At 45.3% G+C, this 23,403-nt stretch overlaps 1 protein-coding gene across 1 annotated transcript in view; it reads right to left on the bottom strand.

Moving 5' to 3' along the window:
• The window catches only part of wdr97 (WD repeat domain 97), a 178,941-nt gene extending 156,925 nt beyond the window's left edge, over nucleotides 1–22,016 (bottom strand). Inside the window, exons 1-3 of the mRNA XM_059641159.1 lie at nucleotides 21,913–22,016; nucleotides 14,089–14,264; nucleotides 11,074–11,243 (exon numbers count right to left, since the gene is read on the bottom strand). Of these exons, the coding sequence (XP_059497142.1) occupies nucleotides 11,074–11,243; nucleotides 14,089–14,119 (201 nt within the window). The 5' untranslated portion in view covers nucleotides 14,120–14,264; nucleotides 21,913–22,016. The remainder of the gene's footprint in view (nucleotides 1–11,073; nucleotides 11,244–14,088; nucleotides 14,265–21,912) is intronic.
• Nucleotides 22,017–23,403: the final 1,387 nt, after the last annotated feature.

Below are 23,403 nucleotides of genomic sequence, written 5' to 3'. Positions count from 1 at the left end.
TGACTGTGAGCAGCAGCCTGAATGTTTGCAAGTGTACAGAGTGCGCCCAAGCTAAAACATTTGTACTGAAAGGCTGTAAAGTTAGCAGGCCCAGCAGCAGCTTTTACCAAGACATCACGTTTTTGAATTTAGCCAATCAATTTTAAGCAGGCACTTAGACACCAAAAATGAATTAAATTTAATCTGATGTTTTTGACAACATAGGACCAATCCTGTTGTAAGAATTATTGATATGTCATCATCAGAAGGGGGCAGTTGGACAAATGGCAGAGCTAACCAACATTCACCAGAGCTAACAGACCTCAGCTCTCAAGAGAGAATCGCTCGCTCTTGCAGACTCCTCTATGTCATAGAGAAAGCACCATTTAAATAACAAAGGTACCCAGAGCACAATTAGTTAATATTCCTGATGGAAGAATCAATGGAGAAGGCACAGAATGTTCCAGAAGACACGTCACTTGCCTGTAATTTTGAGAGACTAAATTCTTTTTCTTATTTTCTATAAGTTGGACTTGTATTTATTGGAACAGCATATCATTAGTATTTTACTTTATTCAGGAATAGTTAGTAGTTAGAAGGGGTTTATTTGGTTTGTTAATAGTTTAGTTAATTTGTTCACTTTTAGAGATATACAAATAAATTGTTACTTGTTGATTATAAAGTGAGTGTCAGGGATTTATTTTGTTTAAACACTAGAAGTTGCTGAAAGGCATGTTACACCACTTTTCACATCTCTTTTACAGATTATAGGGCAAGGTGTTCCCCTATGGCTGTTTCAGTTTTAGTTCTCAGAGGAGGGTCAACCTCTGCTTTATAACAATATCACCTGATTCTTAGCAGCCTTCCTTTAAATTTATCTACAAGATTCATCTTGTTTTTCAGTAACGTCTCTATTCTGATCACCTCCTGGGTGAAAGTCTTTTTCCTGAATTCCCAGTGGCCTTTGTTTGTGGGTATCCAATATTTATCATCCCACTCCTGGTCTCAGATGCAACTGGAAAACATCTTCTCCTATCAAACTCTTTGACAATCTTGAGAGCCTCTAACAGATCACCTCTGGGTCGCCCAATTCCTAAAGAAGTCGAATTCACCCTTCAATACTCTAGAGATTTCAGGCTCATTTTCCTAATTTTTCTTCGTGGAACGGTCTCACTATCCTTGGAAACGGTCTGGTGGACATTTGTTGCATTCCTTCTATGGCAATAATATTTTTGCTGGGAGAAGGAGTCTAAATCTGCACACTATATGCTAGGTACAGTCCAGCTAGGCTCCTATACAACTGAATCTCAAACCCCCTACTCTTGTACTCAGAACCTTTTGTGATAAAGGTTAACATTCCATTAGATTTCCTGGTACCCCTCTCTGATGAAGGGTCTAGGCCTGAAACATCAGTTTTTGTGCTCCTGAGATGCTGCTTGGCCTGCTGTGTTCATCCAGCTTCACACTTCATTATCTAGCTTTCCTGGTAACCCGCTGTAGTAACATATTAACATTTGGGCACTTACTGATGAGGGCACTTTGGGCACTATCTAATGTGGATTGATTGATTTATTGTCACATGTACCGAAACACAGTAAAAAGCTTTGTTTACAAGCAGTACAGGCAGATCACAGTCAGCAAGGATATACAGATCAGAGCTTGTGAAAAAAATTAGACAGAGGTAAACAGGTTATGTTGCACAGGATGTGCGCTAGGTGAGATCAACATTAGCAAGATGAGTACTATTTGAGGCTAGAGGGTCCATTCAACAGTCTGATAACGGCCAGGAAGAAGCTGTTCCTGAACCTGCTCCTACGCGTGTTCAAGCTTCTGCATCTTCGGCCTGATGGAAGAGGTTGTAGGGTGTGATGGGTCTTTGGCGGCCGCCTTTCCCCAGCAGTGAGCCGTGTAAGTGGAATCTGTGGATGGAAGGTTGGCCTCTCTGATGGTCTGGGCTGTGTACACCACCTTCTGTAGTTTCTTATAGTCCTGGGCAGAGCAGTTGCCGCACCAGCCCATTATGAACCCGCACAGTATGCTTTCAATGGTGCATCTGTAGAAGTTGGTGAGGGAGCTGATAGACATGTCAAATTTCCTGAACCACCTGAGGAAGAAGAGGTGCTGTTGTGCCTTCTTCACTGTCATATCTACGTGGGAATTCCAGGACAGGTCGGTTAATGTCACACTCTCAACCTCAGTTCCATTGATTGAAGATGGGGGTGTATTGTCCTCCTTTCTTCCTGAAGTCGATGATCAGTTCTTTAGTTTTGCCAGCATTGAGAGACGCGTTTTCATTGCACCATGTCACCAAACCCTCTGTCTCCCTTCTGTGGTTTGACTCGTTGATAGATCTCTGACCTACTACAGTGGTGTTGTCAGTGAACTTGTAGATGGCATTCATTCGGAATTTGGCCACACAGTCGTGGGTGTACACAGACAGTACATTAGGAGGTTGAGGACACATCCTTGGGGGCAGGGGCTGCAATGTTGAATGTTATTGTGGAGGAGGTGCAGTTACCTATCCTCATTGATTGCGGTCTGTGGGTCAGAAAGCTGGGGATCCAGAACCAGATGGTGGAGCAGAGACCAAGGTCATGCAGTTTTGTGATCTGTCTGGAGGGAGATAATCCGTTATTCATTTATTCTTTTATTCATTTACAGGATGAGAGTATCACTGCCTGGACAGCATTTACTGCCTGCCCCTAATTGCCCAGAGGGCAGTTCAGAGTCAACCACATTACTGTGGATCTGGAGTCACATGTAGGCCAGACCAGGAAAGGATGGTAGTTTCCTTCCCTAAAGGACATTAGTGAACCAGATGGGTTTTTCCCAACAATCAACAATGGATTCATGGTCATCATTAGACTGTTAATTCCAGGTGTTTTATCAAATTCAAATTCCAACATCTGCCCTCGGAGGATTCGAACCCAGGTCCCCAGAAAGTTGTCTGTGTCTCTGGATTAACAGTCCAGCAACAATATCACTAGACAATCGCCTCCCGACAACAGCTGGTGCTGAAGAAACTGGGATGATGGTGGTCTTCTTGAAACAGGTGGGTCTATGACCTGTAGGAGGGAGAGGTTGAAGATGTCAATGAATACCATCACCAGCTGGTCCACACAGGATGTAAGTGCACAATCGAGGACTTTGTCCGGGCCCGTCATTTTCCTTGGGCTGACTCCCAGGAAAACTGCTCTGACCTCTGCAGCGGTGACCAAGGGAGCAGGAACATCTGGAGCTGTCGGGGCAGGTGACACCACGCCACTGGCATTCTGCTCAAACTGAGCTTAGAAACGTTGAGCACATCAGTGGTGGGTGTATGGCGGTGGGGGGAGGGGCGGCAGAGAGATGTGTTTTTGTCAGCTATCCTCCTCTGCTTCATTTTCACCCCATAATGTTGTTTATGCTTGCCACAGGTGGCGGGAGTCTGTTTGGTAGGTCTGGGTCTCTAACTTGGTTGCGTACTGCATCTTGGCCTCCTGATGGCTTTGTGAACATCAGATCTGGATCCCCCGTATTGGTCCAGGTCATCCAACTCGAATGCTGCATGCCTGGTCTTCAGGAGGGAATGGATTTCCTGCTTCATCCAGGGTTTACAGTGAGGAACACTCGGATCGACTACTCTGGTACTCAGTCCTCTGTGCATTAGCTAATGAAGCCTGTGATGGCGGTGACCTACTCGTCTGTGTTTTCCGCTAAGTATCTGAACATGGTCCAGTCCAACGATTCCAAGCAGCCCCAGAGACTGCATTCCACAGCCTCGGATGAGCATTTCACTTCCTTCAGTGAAGGATCCTCACATTTCAGCTTCTGTGTAGGAGCTGGGAGGAGGGATACAGTGATGGGATCTAATTTTCTGAAGAGTGGGTGGGGAATGGAGCAGTTATGGTCTTTGGTTGTGTAGCAATGGTCTGGAATGTTCTGTCTGCTGGTGGGGCAGGAAATGTGGCGGTCATACTCTGGCAGAGCCCTCTTCAGGTTGAAATCATGGGTCACTATGAATACACTCGCAGGGAATATTGTCTCTAGTGTGTTTAGATTAGATTCCCTACAGTGTGGAAACAGGCCCTTCGGCCCAACAAGTCCACACCGCCGCTTGAAGCATCCCACCCAGACCCATCCCCCTATAACCCACACACCCCTAAACACTACAGGCGATTTAGCATGGCCAATCCACCTAGCCTGCACATCTTTGGACTGTGGGAGGAAACCGGAGCACCCGGAAGAAACCCACGCAGATACGGGGAGAATGTGCAAACTCCGCACAGACAGTCGCCCGAGGCGAGAATTGAACCCGGGTCCCTAGCGCTGTGAGGCTGCAGTGCTAACCACTGAGCCACCGTGTCGCCCCATTGTGGTGAAGTAAATCATATCTGCATGGGGTGGGGTGTAGACAGCTGTCAGGATGGCAGATTAGTGAGGATGGCACTTTACTATAAAGAATTCCAGATCCAGTGAGCGGGGACTTGCCAGAGTTGCTATGTCTGAGTACCAGGAAATGTTGATCAGAAAGCATGTCCCACTGCCCCTTTGCTTCACTTAAGGACACTGTGCGGTCCATGTGATATACGCATATAGGCCACGGTTAGGTATGGTAGGGTTGACCCCAGTCTTCATGAAGCAGAGCACACAGCAGTCTCTCAGCTCCCTCTGGAAGGTAAGTCTAGATCACTCACCATCTCAGAAAAATTCTGCATGCCTATTCCTCCCAAAACGAACAGCCTCTCATTTCTCCACCTTACACTCCATCTGCCACTCACTAAACCTGCTCAAATTCTCCTGAGATAACAAGGTGTGGAGCTGGATGAACACAGCAGGCCAAGCAGCATCAGAGGAGCAGGAAAGCTGATGTTTTGGATCCAGGTCCTTCTTCAGAAATGGGGGAGGGGAAGGGGATTCTGAAGTAAATAGGGAGACAGGGGGAGGCGGATAGAAGATGGATAGAGGAGAGGATAGGTGGAGAGGAAACAGACAGGTCAAAGAGGCAGGGATGGAGCCAGTTAGGGAGAGGATACGTCAGTCCAGGGAGGACGGACAGGTCAAGGGGGCAGAATGAGTTAGTAGGTAGGAGATGGGGGTGGGGCTTGAAGTAGTCAGAGGGGATAGGTGGGGGGAAGGACAGGTTAGGGAGGCGGGGGCAAGCTGTGTTGGTTTTGGGATGTGGTGGGGGAAGGGGAGATTTTGAAGCTGGTGAAGTCCACATTGATACCATTGGGCTGCAGGGTTCCCAAGCGGAATATGAGATGCTGTTCCTGCAACCTTCGGGTGGCATCATTGTGGCACTGCAGGAGGACATGCCATCTGAGGAATGGGAGGGGGAGTTAAAATGGTTCACGACTGGGAGGTGCAGTTGTTTATTGCAAACCGAGCGGAGGTGTTTGCAAAGTGGTACCCAAGCCTCCGCTTGGTTTCCCCAATGTAGAGGAAGCCACACCGGGTACAATGGATACAGTATGCTACATTGGCAGATGTGCAGGTGAACATCTGCTTAATATGGAAAGTCATCCTGGGGCCTGGGATAGCGGTGAGGGAGGAGGTGTGGGGGCAAGTGTAGCATTTCCTGCGGTTGCAGGGGAAGGGGCCGGGTGTGGTGGGGCTGGAGGGGGGTATGGAGCGAACAAGGGAGTCACGGAGAGAGTGGTCTCTCCAGAAAGCAGACAAGGGTGGGGATGGAAAAATGTCTTTGGTGGTGGGGTCAGATTGTAGATGGTGGAAGTGTCGGAGGATGATGTGTTGGATCCAGAGGTTGGTGGGGTGGTATGTGAGGACTAGGGGGATTCTTTTCTGCTTGTTATTGTGGGCAGGGGGCGTGAGGGATGAGTTGCAGGAAATGTGGGAGACACAGTTGAGGGTGGATGTTGCGTTCCTTGAAGAACGAGGGCATCTGAGATGTTCGGGAGTGGAATGCTCATCCTGGGAGCAGATCTGGCAGAGGCAAAGGAATTGGGAATAGGGGATGGCATTTTTGCAGGAAGGTGGGTGGGAGGGGGTGTATTCTAGCTAGCTGTGGGAGTCAGTGGGCTTGAAATGGATGTTGGTTTCTAGCTGGTTGCCTGAGATGGAGACAGCGAAGTCCAGGAAGGTGAGGGATGTACTGGAGATGGCCCAGGTGAACTAAAGGTTGGGATGGAAGGCGCTGGTGAAGTGGATGAACAGCTCGAGCTCCTCGTGGGAGCACGAGGTGGTGCCGATACAGTCATCAATGTAACAGAGGAAGAGGTGGGGGATAGGGCAATAGTAACATTGGAAGAGGGACTGTTCCACATAACCTACAAAGAGGCAAGCATAGTTTGGGCCCATGCGGGTACCCATGGCCACTCCCTTAGTCTGTAGGAAGTGAGAGGAGTCGAAAGAGAAGTTGTTGAGGGTGAGGACGAGTTCAGCTAGGCGGATAAGGGTGTCAGTGGAGTGGGACTGGTCGGGCCTGCGGGACAGGAAGAAGCGGAAGGCCTTAAGGCCATCTGCATGCGGAATGCAGGTGTATAGGGACTGAAAGTCCATGATGAAAATGAGGTGTTGGGGACCGGGGAATTGGAAGTTCTGGAGGAGGTGGAGGGTGTGGGTGGTGCCACGGACGTAGGTAGGGAGTTCCTGGACCAAAGGGGAGAAAATGGAGTGCAGTTAGGTGGAGATGAGTTCGGTGGGGCAGGAGCAGGCGGAGACAATGGGTCGACCAGGGCAGGCAGGTTTGTGGATTTTGGGAAGGAGATAGAAACGGGCTGTGTGGGGTTGGGGAACAATGAGATTGGAGGCAGTGGGTGGGAGGTCACCTGAGGTGATGAGGTTGTGGATGGTTTGGGAGATGATGGTTTGGTGCCTGGGGGTGGGGTCATGATCAAGGGGGCGGTAGGAGGTGGTGTCGGAGAGTTGGCGTTTGGCCTCGGCGATGTAGAGGTGAGTGTGCCATACTACAACTGCGCCACCCTTGTCTGTGGGTATTATGGTGAGGTTGGGGTTGGAGCTGAGGGAGCGGAGGGCTGCCCGTTCTGCAGGGGAGAGGTTGGAGTTGGTGAGGGGGTGGAGAGGTTGAGTGATTGATGACTTGAGGGCACTTGGAGATGAAGATGTCGAGGGAGGCTAGGAGGCATCGAGGTGGTGTCCAGGAGGAGGGGGTGTGTTGAAGGCGGGAGAAGGGGTCAGTAGAGGGAGGGTTAGGCTCACAGTTAAAGAAGTAAGCGCTGAGGCAGAGGGGGTGGAAAAGCTGTTCAATGTCCAAGCATAATAAAATGTGAGGCTGGATGAACACAGCAGGCCAAGCAGCATCTCAGGAGCACAAAAGCTGACGTTTCAGGCATAGACCCTTCATCAGAGAGGGTCTAGGCCCGAAACGTCAGCTTTTGTGCTCCTGAGATGCTGCTTGGCCTGCTGTGTTCATCCAGCCTCACATTTTATTATCTTGGAATTCTCCAGCATCTGCAGTTCCCATTATCTCCAATGTCCAAGCATGACTGATTTTCGTTGATGTGTGGGTGGAGGGGGACAAAGGTAGGCCCCTTATTGAGGCCATCAAGTCCTCCTACCCCCCCGGCGTACTTTCCCAGGTAACCGTCCTGTACTTTCCTGGGGTTCACTCTCTCTGTGAGTCCCTTGTCCACTCCACACTCCCTTCCAGCCCCACCACACCCGGCACATTCCCCTGCAACCGCAGGAAATGCTACACCTGCTCCCACACCTCCTCTCTCACCCCCATCCCAGGCCCCAAGATGACTTTCCATATTAAGCAGATGTTCACCTGCACATCTGCTAATGTGGTATACTGTATCCACTGTACCCGGTGTGGCTTCCTCTACATTGGGGAAACCAAGCGGAGGCTTGGGGACCCCTTTGCAGAACACCTCCGCTCGGTTCGCAATAAACAACTCCACCTCCAGGTCGCGAACCATTTCAACTCCCCCTCCCATTCCTCAGCCGACATGTCCATCACGGGCCTCCTGCAGTGCCACAATGATGCCACCCAAAGGTTGAAGGAACAGCAACTCATATTCCGCCTGGGGACCCTGCAGCCCAATGGTATCAATGTGGACTTCACCAGCTTCAAAATCTCCCCTGCCCCCACCGCATCCCAAAAACCAGCCCAGCTCATCCCTGCCTCCCTAAGCTATTCTTCCTCTCACCTATCCCCTCCTCCCTCCTCATGCCCCACCCCTATCTCCTACCTACTAACCTCATCCTGCCCCCGACCTGTCCGTCCTCCCTGGACTGAACTATCCCCTCCCTAACTCCCCACCTACACTCACTTTTACTGGCTCCATCCCCACCCCTTTAACTTGTCTGTCTCCTCTCCATCTATATCTTCTCCATTATCCATCTTCTATCGCCTTCCCCTCTCTCCCTATTTATTTCGGAACCCCCTTCCCCTCCCCCAATTCTGAAGAAGGGGGTGGACACGAAACGTCAGCTTTCCTGCTCCTCTGATGCTGCTTGGCCTGCTGTGTTCATCCAGCTCTACACCTTGTTATATCAGATTCTCCAACATCTGCAGTTCCTACTATCTCTGAAACAAATTCTCCTGAAGCTGCTTTACACATCTTTCTCGCAACGCACGTTCCCACTTGGCTCTGTACTGTCTGCAAACTGGGAAAGAATCCATTGGTCACTACCTCTAGATCACTCATACACATTGTGGACAGCTGGGATCCTGAGTACTGATCCCTGTGGTACCCCAGTCATAGCCTGCAAGGTGAGAATTTATTGCTGTTCTCAGTTGCTGTCTGTTCACCAAGACGTTGTCCAGGCCAGTACATTCAAGCACATGGGATAGGAGGGAGAGATAATGGGAACTGCAGATGCTGGAGAATTCCAAGATAATAAAGTGTGAGGCTGGATGAACACAGCAGGCCAAGCAGCATCTCAGGAGCACAAAAGCTGACGTTTCGGGCCTAGACCCTTCATCAGAGAGGGGGATGGGGGGAGGGAACTGGAATAAATAGGGAGAGAGGGGGAGGCGGACCGAAGATGGAGAGAAAAGAAGATAGGTGGAGAGAGTATAGGTGGGGAGGTAGGGAGGGGATAGGTCAGTCCAGGGAAGACGGACAGGTCAAGGAGGTGGGATGAGGTTAGTAGGTAGCTGGGGGTGCGGCTTGGGGTGGGAGGAAGGGATGGGTGAGAGGAAGAGCCGGTTAGGGAGGCAGAGACAGGTTGGACTGGTTTTGGGATGCAGTGGGTGGGGGGGAAGAGCTGGGCTGGTTGTGTGGTGCAGTGGGGGGAGGGGACGAACTAGGCTGGTTTAGGGATGCAGTAGGGGAAGGGGAGATTTTGAAACTGGTGAAGTCCACATTGATACCATTGGGCTGCAGGGTTCCCAGGTGGAATATGAGTTGCTGTTCCTGCAACCTTCGGGTGGCATCATTGTGGCACTGCAGGAGGCCCATGATGGACATGTCATCTAGAGAATGGGAGGGGGAGTGGAAATGGTTTGCGACTGGGAGGTGCAGTTGTTTGTTGCGAACTGAGCGGAGGTGTTCTGCAAAGCGGTCCCCAATGTAGAGGAAGCTGCACCGGGTACAGTGGATGCAGTATACCACATTGGCAGATGTGCAGGTGAACCTCTGCTTAATGTGGATAGGAGGTAATGTTGGTGCCTAGCCTCTCAGAGATCTTATGACCAGCCTTCTGAAAATTCAACCACACCACATCCATCAACTATCCTTTATCAATTTTATCAATTCTCCTTTATCAATGCTCAGAAACTCTAACAAATTTGTCAAGCATGATTCCCCATTTGTAATCCATGTTGACTATGCTCAATCAGATCATCACTATCCAACTATCAAAAACTTAATTATAGATTCTAGTATTTTCCCTCCTGCTGATGTAAGGTAACGGGTCTGTAGTTCCCTGTTTCCCATCTCCCTCTTGAAATAGTGGGCTGACATTTGGCATCTTCCAATTCATCGGAACCATTCCAGAATTGATGGAATCTTGGAAGACAATTACCAATTTCTCACCATTTTAATAGCCCCATCTACTGACACTCTGAAGTGTAGAATATCAGATCCTAGGGACATAGCAAATTTCAGTTCATCAATCGCTCTCAAATTTCCTTCAGCTCCTCATTCTTCCTTGGATCTCTAACTCTGGGAGATTTCTTGCATCTTCCTCAATGAAAACTGCTACAAAGTTTAGCTTCTCTGGCATTTCTCTCTTCCCTGTTATAAAGTCTGCTGACCCTGCTTTCCATGGACCCACATTTATTTTATTCAAACATCTCTTTTCATTAGTTCTCAGGAATGGTTAGCTCTGCCTTTCTCTTCACAGATGCTGCCAGACCTGCTGACCTTTTCCTGCAAACTCTATTTTGTTTCTGATTTACAACATCCACAGTTCTTTCAGTTTGTAGATCGTTTTATCATATCTGCAGAAGCTTTTACAATCCATTGTAATATTTCGCATTTGTAATCTATTCTTCCTTATTTTATCAGAACCGTAGACCTCCTTTGCTGGATTCTAAATTCACCTCCACAGAGTTAGATTTATTGCTATTTCTGCAAACATTATATGGAGGTGCCAGTGTTGGACTGGGGTGGACAGGGTCAGAAATCACACATCGCCAGGTTATAGGTTTATTTGAAAACTTAGGCTTTTGGAGCTTCACTCCTCCCTCATGTATTAGCGAGAGAGGTAAGTATTAGGCACAGAATTTATCAGTAAAAGATCAAACAGTCACACCATTGATGAGGATATTTTAAACAAACCTAAGATGCTATTAAATCTTTAATCAGTTAGAAGGTTTTATTTGATTAATACGTATATGTAAATGCCAAGAATTCATTTCAAGTCCGTATCCTGTGAGAACTAAAGGTTTTATCAGTGTAAGGAAGAGGTGACATTTTAGGTCAGATAGTACATGTTAGGTGTGAGAATCTGTTTGTGTTTTGGTTTGGAGTCCCCCCCACCACCCCCGCCCCCCCCCCCCCCCCCACATACACACACACACACACACACACACACACACACACACACACACACACACACATACACACACACACACTTTACCTGATGAAGGAGCAGCACTCTGAAAGCTTGTGAGTTCAAACAAACCTACTGGACTGTAACCCAGTGTTGTGTGCCTTTTAAGTATGTACTTTACGATACCTTTTCTGCGGACTCGTACACTGCTGTTCTCAGAACATGCCACAGTCGTTGGACTTTCTCCTCAGTGGTCTTCAGAAAGCTATCCTGGAGGCTGTCCTGGAGGGTCTCCTGAGTGTCAGTTGTTTCTAACTCCATCTCAGGCTGCTGTGACAGATTGTCATCTTCTGATTCTGGAAAAGAGAAGACCAGCAAGTTAAAACCAAATATAAACAGATGTTCCATCTTCGACAGATAAACCTAATGATGGCAAAATATGAACATGCCTTCTTTGGCAGGGGTGAAAAAGCAGTGAGCAGATTTTAGTTTATTCTCTATTCTCTTTCTTTCTTTATTCTCCATTAATACTGCTCCAGCCTCACTTTACAGCAGTTCAGTGCCTACACTTGCCTCTCTCTTACGTTTTAGATCTGTTTAAAAAAACTCTTGCAATTTTCTTTAATAGTACTGGCTAGTTTACTCTTATATTTCATTTTTCCCCCCTTATTGCTTTTTTTAGCTGTCCAGTGCTGGTTTTTAAAGGCCTCTCATTCTTCTGGCTTCGCATTAATCTTTCTCTTTTGCTTTTATGCTGTCTCTGACTTGCCTTGTCATCATCCATGGCTACTCCTCCTCCCCTTAGGATTTTTATTCTTTCTAGGGATGAATTACCCCCAGAAACTCCTGCCATCACCGCTCCACTGCCTTTCCTTCCAATCAACTCTGGCCAGCTCCTCCCTCATGTCTTTGCAGTTACTGTCACTCAGTTGTCATACCATTACATCTGATCTCAGCTTCTCCCTCTCAAACTATCATATTATGGTCACTTCCCCTAGAGGTCCTTTCACATTCAGCTCCCTAATCAAGTCTACCTCTTTACACATCACTAGATCCAGAATTGTGTGCCTTCTAGTGGATTCTACACAAGCTGCTCCAAAAAACAGATTTCACAGAATTCCATGAATTCCTTCTCTTGAGATCTGCTACCAACTTGCTTTTCCCAGTCCACCTGCATATTGAAGTCCCCCATGATTATTGTAATAGTGCCTTCCATACACGTCTTTTCTATCTCCAAATTTATTTTCATCCACACATCCTGACTACTGCTAGGGGGCCTGTACATAACTCCCATCAGGGTCTTTTTCCCTTCGCAGTTCCTCTACTCTGCTCAATTCTACACCTTCCAACTCTTTATTGATTTAATTTAGTTTCTTACTGACAAGACAACTGTGCTCCTTCTTCCTATCTGCGTGTCCTTTTGATAGACATGAATCCTTGGATATTTAGTTCCCAGCCCTGATCCTCTCGCAGCCACATCTCTGTGATACCCACAGTATTGTACCTGCCAATTTCAATCTGCAATACAAGCTCATTCCATTGTTTCATATACTACCTGCATTCAAGTACAACACCCCCAGTCCTGCGTTGGCTGAGCTTTTCCAGCAATTTCTGTTTTCGTTTCTGATTTCCAGCATCCACCGCTCTTTTGGTTCTTTGTGAGAAATGTCACAATTGGCCCCAACATCCAAATCATTGATTATAGATTATGACTTGCCAACCTGACAGTTACCCATTTAGCACAACTCTCTGTTTTCCATCCACTACCTAGTTCTCAATCCATGCCAGTATTTTCATATCTAATCCCACGCAACTCTAATTTTTCCCACTAGCCATTAACAAAAATGTTCTGAAAATCCAAACACATCGCGTCCACGGTTTAACCCATCATTTCTGATAGTTACATTCTCAAAAAAAAAGCTTCAACCAGTTTGCCAATTATGATTCCCTTTCTTATGTGCACATTGACTCTGCCCAATCATATCATCAGTTTCTCAATTATTATCCTGTTTATAATAGAATTTAGCATTTTCTGCATTATTGATGTGACTGACCAATAGTGTTCCATTTTCTCTCTCCCTTTTCTCTACAACAGTGAAGTTACATTTACAACCTTCTCATTTACAGGAACCATTTCTGAGCTAATCGAATTTTGGAAGACGATCACCAAAGCATCTATTATGATTTAAATGGCGGAGTGGACTTGATGGCCAAACGGCCTTACTTCCACTCCTATGTCTTATGGTTTTATGGTATTATCATGATTGCTACCTCTTTCAACTCCTACAGTGAAGGTAAATTGGTTCACAGGGATTTATCAACATTCAAATCCATTTAGTTTCTCCAATACTTCTTTTTAACAAATACTAATTTCTCTCAGTTCCTTATTCTCACATGTCCCTTCATTCTCTAGTATTTTGAGGGGATTATGTCTCTTCCCTTGTGAAGACAGGCTGTAAAGATTGAATCTTTTTGTTCTTCTGAAAGTTTATTTGTGGACTGAAATGTGAAAAGAAATGCTTAAAAGGATTGCTCGTGAATTGCTGCATGTTTTCAAACCTGGCCCTCATTGTCAACGCTGCTAACACAGATACTGTTTCCAGACACAGTTGAAATGTAGAGATAGTAAGATGCTGGATGTCAGACATAACACAGTGTGGAGCTGGAGGAACGCAGCAGGCCGGGCAGCATCAGAGGAGCAGGAAAAATGCCAACTTTCCTGCCCTTCAGATGCTGCCTGGCCTGCTGTGTTCCTCCAGCCCCACACTTTGTTATCGAGAAAACCATCTTGTTTTAATTCCAGGAACTTGTCCTCCACAGCATTTATGCGAATCAGATTTTCACAGTCAATAGGTGAATTGAAGAGAGGTAACAGGAGATCCCATTTTTTATTCATTCCTGCGAAGTAGGCATAGCCCCTGGGCCCAGCACTTATGGCATATATCTTGCAGCCCCTTGAGAAGGTGGGGATGAGCTGCCTTCACGAACCACTGCAGTCCATGCGCTGTAGGTTGATCCACAATGTCCTTAGGGTGGGAATTCCAAGATATTGACCCATTGCCCGTGAGGGAAGAATGTTATATTTCCAAGTCAGAGGGACAGTTTCTGTCATTCTATGACCCCCATTGTGTCATCATGGATTGAGTTCTCTCTTGTCACCTCTGGTGAGTTGCCATAGAACTAATTGACAAACAGACTTACCTTCGTCAAGTATTGCGTTCATAGTTTGCATGGTGTCCGGGACTGTGTGCTGTGTGTATCAATGTGCGAATACCATCAATCTTCCTCCTCCTTTCACCACCACTAAACTCACTGATTGAAGGCACAGTCACTGTTAGGGTTCTCTCTCTGTAACCAGGGGAATGCGTATTTCAAATCTAGAATGTGAAATTTTAAATAATTTCTCAAAATGAAATATAGCATTACATCCCCTTCACGTCAACAGGTTTTTCAGTTAATTAGTTAAGAATGGTTCACAAAAGTTCACTGTACACTGTTGCATTAAGGAGGGCAGAAAGAGTTGGAGTCTATATTAGAGGGTAAAAGAAATTTTTCTATAGTTTTAACTGCATGATCTACATCACATACAGGAAAAAAAGAAACATTTTAGCTCCTCAACACAGTTCTGTCAATTATAGCTAATGTATCTCCAATTAGTGAGATGATGGTGCAGTGTTAATGCTGCTGGGCTTGTGAAAATAATCCGGGGCTGTAAAGACTTGAGTCCATATACTACCACAGCACCTAGTGGAATCCTTTGTACCCAAAATCACAAATTAAAATCTAGTCTCATCAATTGTCGTAAGAACCCAATTGGTTCACTAATGACCTTGAGGGATGTAATTCTGTCATTCTTACCTGGTCCGGCCAGACCCACAGCAATGTGGTTGACTCTTAACTACCATCTGAGCAATTAGGGATGGGCAATAAATGCTGGGCCTAGCCAGCGATGCCCACATCCTCTGAATGAATAAAAAGTAAGTGACAGCCTCTAAGTTGAAGTCCTTTTGTCCGAGGTGGAAAAACTCTACAACAACCCCATTGGCAAGTTTCAAAATCCTGATGCCCTCCCAATCTCTTAGAACCAATAGAATTGTACAGATCAGAAGAGACCCTTCAGCAGAACCTGTCTACCTATACCAGTCCCACATTTCCAGCACTAGGCCCATAGCCTTGAATGTTGTGATATTTCAGGTGTTCATCAGGAACTTTTTACGAGTTGTGAGGTTTCCCATGTCAACTACCCTCCCAGGCAGAACATTCCAGAACTGTACCGTGCTCAAAACCTTACCTTCAAATCCCCTCTAAATGTCCTGTCGTTCACCTGAAAATCGTGCCCCCTCATTATTGACCCTGAAATAAGGGGGACAGCTGCTTTCTATCTACCCTGTCTATTCCACTTCTGGCAGTCCCCCTCGACCTTCCTTGCTTCTATATTTGGGACACATAACTCTCATTTACATTACCTCACTTACATTGGTGAGAAAAGACATAGGACAGTAAGAGAGAAAGGGTTGAGGCTTTGCAGAGTGAATATAGGAAATTAGCTGGAAGGTTAAAAAGCAGAACCTCAAAGATATCAATCTCTGGATTACTCCCAGTGCCAAGTGATGGTGAGACATGGAATGAGAAGATAGGGCTGATGAATCAATGGCTGAGGAGATGGTGTAGTGGGCAAGGATTCAGATTTTTGGATCATCGGGATCTCTTCTGGGGTAGAAAGACCTGTTCAAGGGGGAACGGGTTTCACCTGAACAGGAGGGGAACCAAAATCCTGGAGGGGAGATTTACTCATTCTGTTCAGGAGCCTTTAAATTAGTGGGGAGGGGGGAAATTCTAAATAGTAGTCAGAATAGCAAGACAGGTGAGGCTGGTTCTGAAGTTAAAAAAAGCAATTTAATTAGACAAGGCAGGCAAGAGTGAGTCAAAGAACAAGGTAACTGAAGAATTAATTAGCTCTGAAGCATTCATTTCAAAGCAAGGTAAGAGATAAACTCGGGGATTGTATGGGAACATGCAACTGGGATGTCATAGCTATTACAGGAATATGGCTGAGGGAGGGATGGGGCTGGCAGCTCAATGTTCTGGATACAGATGCTATAGGAAGGATAGAAGGGGAGGCAAGTGAGGAGGGGGTCAGAGATAATGGGAACTGCAGATGCTGGAGAATCCGAGACGACAAAGTGTGGAGCTGGATGAACACAGCAGGCCAAGCAGCATCTTAGGAGCAGAAAATTAGGTGCCCTGATGAAGGGTCTAGGCCCGAAACGTCAACTTTCCCGCTCCTAAGATGCTGCTTGGCCTGCTGTGTTCATCCAGCTCCACACCTTGTTATGAGGAGGGGGTATTGCATTTTTGATTAGGGAAAACAATACTGCTGCACACAGAGAGGATATTTCTGAGGGATCATCCAGTTAAGCTATCTGGATGGAACTCAGAAATAAGAAGGGGATTGCACTATAGGCGCCCCCCCCCCTCCCCCAGTAGTTAGCAGGAAACTGAGGAGCAATTATATAGAGAGATCTCATGTGTGAGAATAAGAAGGTAGTAATAGTAGGGGATTTTAATTCTCCAAACATAGATTGGGACTGCCATAGCATTAGGGGCTTGGATGGGAAGGAGTTTGTTAAATATGTTCAACAACGTTTCTTTATTGATATGTAGATGATTTGGAGTTGGGCCCCATATGTAGTGTGTCAAAGTTTGCGAAAGGCACCAAGCTGAGTGGTAGGGCAGAGTGTGCAGAGGGGTCTGAAAGTTTGCAGTGGGATATGAGTAGTTTAAGTGAGTGGGCAAGGGTCTGACAGATGGAGTACAATGTATGTAAATGTGAGTTCATCCATTTTGGTTGGAATGTCAACAAAATGGACTATTATTTAAATGATGAAAAAATGCAGTATGATGCTGTAAAGAGGGACCTGGGTGTCCTTGTGCATGAATCACAGAAGGTTGGTTTGCAGGTACAGCGGGTAATTAAGAGGGTAAATGGAATTTTGTCCTTCATTGCTAGAGGGATGGAGTTTTAAAAAAACAGGGAGGCTATGCTGCAGCTGTATAAGGTGCTGGTGAGATTACACCTGGAGTACTGTGTGCAGTTTTGGTCTCCTTACTTGAGAAAGGATGTACTGGCACTGGAGGGGGTGCAGAGGAAATTCACTAGGTTGATTCCAGAGTTGAGAGGGTTGACTTAGAACATAGAACATAGAACAGTCCAGCACAAAACAGGCCCTTTGGCCCATGATGTTGTGCTGACCGATTATAAATGACTTATGAGGAGAGACTGAATAGACTGGGATTATACTCATTGGAGTTGAGAAGAATGAGGTGGTATCTTATAGAAACATGAAATGATGAAGGGAGTACATAAGATAGAAGCAGGGAGGTTGTTCCCACTGGCCGTTGAAACTAGAATAAGGGAACATCGCCTCAAAATAAGGGGTAGCAGGTTTAGGACTGAATTGTGGAGGAGTGTCTTCACCCAAAGGGTTGTGAATCTGTGGAATTCCCTGCCCAGTGAAGCGGTTGAGGCTTCCTCACTGAATGTTTCTAAACCTAAGACAGTAAAGGAATTAAAGGCTATGATGAGAGGGTGGTTGACTGGAGCTGAGGCCATGAAAAGTTCAGCCATGATCTTATTGAATGACAGAGCAGGCTCGTGGGGCCAAATGGCCTCCTCCTGTTCCTGATTGTTGTTGTGTTCTTCTGTTCTTATGTAGATGTACTTAGTGGAAAAGGAGCAAGGCTTGACCTTCTCTTGGGGAATAAGGCAGGGCAACAGACTGAATTGTTAGTGGGGCACCACTTGCAGACAACTTATCATAATTTTACTAGTTTCAAAATTGCTATGGAAAAAGGACAGGCCTTATATAAAAGTTAAAAGTTCTTAATTGGAGGAAGGCAAATTTTGATGGGTATGAGACAGGAACTTTCTAAAGCTGATTGGGGTAGACTGTTTGCAGATAAAGGGACAACTAGCAGGTGGAAGGCTTTCAAAACTGTGATGATGAGAGTTCAGAGACTCATTATGTTCCCGTTAGAGTGAGGGGTAAGGCTGTTAAGAGTAGGGAAGAATGGATGAATAAAGATATTGAGGCTCTCGTCAAGAAGAAGGAGGAGGCATAGGTTGTGAATAGACAACTTGGATCAAGTGAATCTCTTGAACACTATAAGGGATATAGGAGCATTCTTAGGAGGGAAATCAGGAGGGCTGAAAGGGGATATGAGGTATCCTTGGCAAATGAGCTTAAGAATAATCCAAAGAGATTCTACAAGTACATTAAGAGCAAAAGAGTAACGAGGGAGAGAATAGGGCCCCTTAAAGATCGATAGGGTACGGAACCACAGGAGATGGGAGAGATCCCAAAAGAATATGTTGCATCAGTTTTACCATGGAGAAAGACATGGAGGTGAGGGAATGTGGGAAAATAAATATTAATATTTTGAAAAGGATCCACATTACAGAAGAGGAGGTGCTGGAGGTCTTAAAATGCATGAAGGTGTATAAATCTGTGGGATCAGGTGTATTCCAGGATATTGTGGGGAGCTAGGAAAGAAATCGCAAGACCCCAGCAGAGATATTTGTATCATCTATAGCTACAAATGAGGGGTGGGAGGGTTGGAGACTGGCTAAAGTTGTGCCTTTATTTAAGAAAGGCGATTAGGAAAAGCAAGGGAACTTTGCTGGAAATTTTCAGCAAGCCCGGCAGCATCTGTGGCAAGAAATCAAAGTTAACTGGAATGCTTAAGAAGGGTCACCGGACACAAAACACTGGCTTTCTCTTCACAGATGCTGCCAGTCTTGCTGAGCTTTTCCAGCAACTCCTGTTTTTGTTCCATTGTCTACATGAACAATAGTACAGCCTTTGACTTGCCTTTGCATAGTAGACTGGTTTGTAAAGTCAGATCACATGGGATTCAGGGAGAGCTTGTCAGCTGGATACAAAGTTGGCTGAGCAGTAGGAGACAGAGGGTGGTGGTGGAAGGTTGTTTATCAGTCTGGAGGCCTGTGAGAAAATGTGTTCCACAGGGATTGGTACTGGGTTCACAATAACGAAAACAAAATTTGCTGGAAAAGCTCAGCAGGTCTGGCAGCATCTGTGAAGGAAAAAGCAGAGTTAACGTTTCGGGTCTGGTGACCCTTCCTCAGATCTGGGTTCAGTGTTGTTTGTCATTTATATAAACGATTTGGATGAGATTATAGGAGGTAAAGTTAGTTAGTTTGCGGTTGGCACCAAAATTGGTGGTATAGTTGACCATGAAGATAGTTATCTAAATTACAAAGAAATCCCAATCAACTGGTCCAATGGGCTGAGGAGTGGCATATGGGGTTTAATTTGGATAAATGTGAGGTGCTGCATTTTGGTAAGATGAACAACAGCAAGACCAATACAATTAATGGTGGGGCCCTGGGTAGTGTTGTTGTACAGAGAGACCTAAGGGTACAGGTACACAATTCTTTGACAGGTGTGTCACAGGTGGACAGGGTGGTTAAGAAGGCAGTTAGCACACTTGCCTTCAGTACTCAGACCTTTTGAGTGTAGGCATTGGGACAGCTTATTGCAGTTGTACAAGAGGTTGGTGAGGCTTCTTTTGGAGTACTGTGCCCAGTTCTAGTCATCTAGTTATAGGAAGGATAATATTAAATTGGAGAGACTTCGGAAAAGATTTACCAGGATGTTGTCAGGAATGGAGTGTTTGAGTATGAGGAGAGAATAGATACACTGGGGCATTTTTCACTGCAGTGTTGGCGGTAGATGGGTGACATTATAGAAGTTTATAAAATCTTGAGCAGCATAGATAATGCAAATAGCAAAAGTCTGTTTTTCCAAGGGTGGGGAAGTTCAAAACTAGAGGGCATAATTTTAAGGTGAGAGGAGAAAGATTTAAAAAGGACTTGAGGGTCAACACTTTCACACAGAGGGTGGTTTGTGTGTGGAATGAACTGCCAGAGGAAGTGGCAGGCACAGTTACAACATCTAAAAGACATTTGGACAAGTACATAAATAGGAAGGGTTTAGATGTGTGTTATGGACCAGACTTCCACTATTGTTAAAATACAAACAAAAGAAAGAAGAATTGGGATAACAACTTGACTGAAAAAGTTGAGTAGTAGATTATTTAGCTACTAAACAGCAACTCATCCAATATAGTAACATCCCATAAACACACCCTTAGCAAAGGCAAATTCCGTGAAATAGATTGTCTGATATACAATTCTCATAGAAGGAAGAGAAGCTCAGCTTTTAGCTAGAGCAGAGAGAGGAATAACAGCTTCTACACTCAGGAACTACGGAAAACCCAAACTAAAATGCTGGTTCTGTGGGTGCTTGATCTCACATTTTTATGCTGCTTCTATTGTTCCAACTTTGAAAAGAAGTGAAGCTAGTTTAGCTCACAGCATACAGCTCGGCTCAACTCCATGTTTGCAACATTTGTTTAACAAAAAAATGACAGAACAAATCTTTCTTAAAGGTACATCTAGTACCAGAATGATATGGGCCAAATGCAGGTACATGGGGCTAGTTTAATTTAGGAAAATTGGTTGGGGTGGAAGAGTTGGCTCAAAGGATCTGTTTCCATGTTGTATGAGTCTATGGTTCTTGGATGTGGAAGCTTTGGAAAGGGTGCAGAGGAGATTTACTAGGGTGTTGCCTGGTATGGAGGGAAGGTCTTACGAGGAAAGGCTGAGGGACTTGAGGCTGTTTTCGTTAGAGAGAAGAAGGTTGAGAGGTGACTTAATTGAAACATATAAAATAATCAGAGGGTTAGATAGGGTGGATAGGGAGAGCCTTTTTCCTAGGATGGTGACGGCGGGCACGAGGGGACATAGCTTTAAATTGAGGGGTGAAAGATATAGGACAGATGTCAGAGGTAGTTTCATTACTCAGAGAGTAGTAAGGGAATGGAACGCTTTGCCTGCAACGGTAGTAGATTCGCCAACTTTAGGTACATTTAAGTCGTCATTGGACAAGCATACGGACGTACATGGAATAGTGTAGGTTAGATGGGCTTGAGATCGGTATGACCGGTTGGCACAACATTGAGGGCCGAAGGGCCTGTACTGTACTGTGCTGTAATGTTCTATGTTCTATGAAACACTGATGATATTCCTTTGTACCTGCCCTGCACTCCTTTGAAGGCGAATATTTATTTTCTTGTTGGATTCAAAGCCCAGAACTGTACACAATTCTCCAGCAGTTGTCTAACTAGGGCACTGCACATCTGTAGTAAAACCTCTGTAACTCTGCCATGGATTTCCACCACCCCAATCTGAAACACTCCCTCTGTCGCGAAAGGGGAGAGTGGGATTCAAGAATGTAAACAACAGCAAAAATGTTAGGAACAGAAGTAGGCCGTTCAGCTCATTGAGCCCCCTCTGCCAGTAAGTACAATAACGGCAAATTCAATTGCACATTCCTGCCAACTCTGTGATTTGTTCAGAGATTAAACATATGTCCACCCAGATTTAAATATATTTGATGATGGAGAATGCTGGTGAGGGGAACTTCCCTCCTCTTCCCTGTTTGTTTATCCTTCAAACCCAGTTAGAGGGCTGGCGACACTGGACGTTTTTAAGAGGACTCAGCATTTTAAAACCAGGGTCTGTGTTTCCCCCCTACTGCTGGGGAACAGTAAATGTAACATTGACAACATAGGACCAGGAGAAGACCATTGAGCCTGCCCCACTATTTAATTGCATCGTGGCTGATTAATTCTGCAACACCACCTTTCTGCTCTATCTCAGTGTCCTTTGCATATGCAGAAGCCTCTTGATTTCTGTCATGATCCAGCTCAATGACTGTGCCTCAACTGGCCTTCATAATAACACAGGTTCATAATGTTCATAATAACACAAGTAAGGACCAGGACAAGTGGAAAACAGGACAAATTAAAGGTGAGTTGAGAGGAAGGGTTACTGGATCCCCACATCGCATCACTCAGTTAACAAGTCCCAACTCCATTTACTTTAGAATCAAATTACTAAATTAACCAATCAATTAAATAAATTAATCAGTCCTTACTTACCTTTTTAATGTCTCACTAACCAGTGCCCAGCATCTCAGTCTTTAACCAATCTCAAAATTTACTGAGTGGCTCTGACATTTTGAGGTTAGTCTGTAGTCATTAACTAGTTACGAACTCATTCTAAATTTCTATTCAATGTCAGTTTTCAAAACATGCCAATTCCAATCTGTCATTAATTCCACGCTAACCAGGCAGCAACTAATCACTTATTAAACTCAGCAACGTCTCATCAACTAGACCCAGTCTCCCTTTAACTAGTTATTAATAATACCCCAATTTAACCAGTTAGTACTCCATCCCTAATCTTTCACTCATCTGTTCCTGGTTATAATGCTAGCTATTACCAGTCAAAACCTCCTTACTTCCTCAGTGAAACTGTTCACTAACCAGTCTATAACCTCTCAGTAACTAATCAAAACCCCCTTACTTTCTCTGTAAACTGTTCACTAACCAGCCTATAGCCTCTCAGTAACTAATCAAAACCCCTTACTTCCTCAGTGAAACTGTTCATTAACCAGCCTATAACCTCTCAGTAACTAATCAAAACCCCCTTACTTTCTCTGTAAACTGTTCACTAAACAGCCTATAGCCTCTCAGTAACTAATCAAAACCCCTTACTTCCTCAGTGAAACTGTTCATTAACCAGCCTATAACCTCTCAGTAACTAATCAAAACCCCCTTACTTTCTCTGTAAACTGTTCACTAAACAGCCTATAGCCTCTCAGTAACTAATCAAAACCCCTTACTTCCTCAGTGAAACTGTTCATTAACCAGCCTATAACCTCTCAGTAACTAATCAAAACCCCCTTACTTTCTCTGTAAACTGTTCACTAACCAGTCTATAACCTCTCAGTAACTAATCAAAACCCCTTACTTCCTCAGTGAAACTGTTCATTAACCAGCCTATAACCTCTCAGTAACTAATCAAAACCCCCTTACTTTCTCTGTAAACTGTTCACTAACCAGTCTATAACCTCTCAGTAACTAATCAAAACCCCTTACTTCCTCAGTGAAACTGTTCATTAACCAGCCTATAACCTCTCAGTAACTAATCAAAACCCCCTTACTTTCTCTGTAAACTGTTCACTAACCAGTCTATAACCTCTCAGTAACTCATGTTTAACCAGTTAGTAACGAATTCTTATCATTAGCTAACTAGCAGCTGCTGCATCATTAACTGGATTACAAATCGTTAACTTTACACTAGTTATGGTCCAGGCTCGCAATAACTAATGTTTAAACGGCTCCTCCTTTAACCAGCGGTTAACAGGTTAGTGACTAGTCCATAGCCGCGCACTAACTAGCGTCAGTAACTAGCTGCTAACTTACGATTACCCACTAACCAGGCGCCCCTCACGCTCGCGCTGACTAACCCACCAGTTCTCTCAGGTGACCTGTCACTAACTAGTGCCTAACCTTTCTCTAACTAGCGCCTGTATCCTCCCCGGACCGACGCTGCTGTCTCCCTGGTGACGGTTGCTGGGAGACCGG

This window comes from Stegostoma tigrinum, chromosome 2 (genome assembly GCF_030684315.1).
Source record: "Stegostoma tigrinum isolate sSteTig4 chromosome 2, sSteTig4.hap1, whole genome shotgun sequence".
Taxonomy (NCBI): domain Eukaryota; kingdom Metazoa; phylum Chordata; class Chondrichthyes; order Orectolobiformes; family Stegostomatidae; genus Stegostoma; species Stegostoma tigrinum.
The sequence above is the reverse complement of the archived record's forward strand: the minus strand, read 5'-3'. Positions and strand labels throughout refer to the sequence as shown.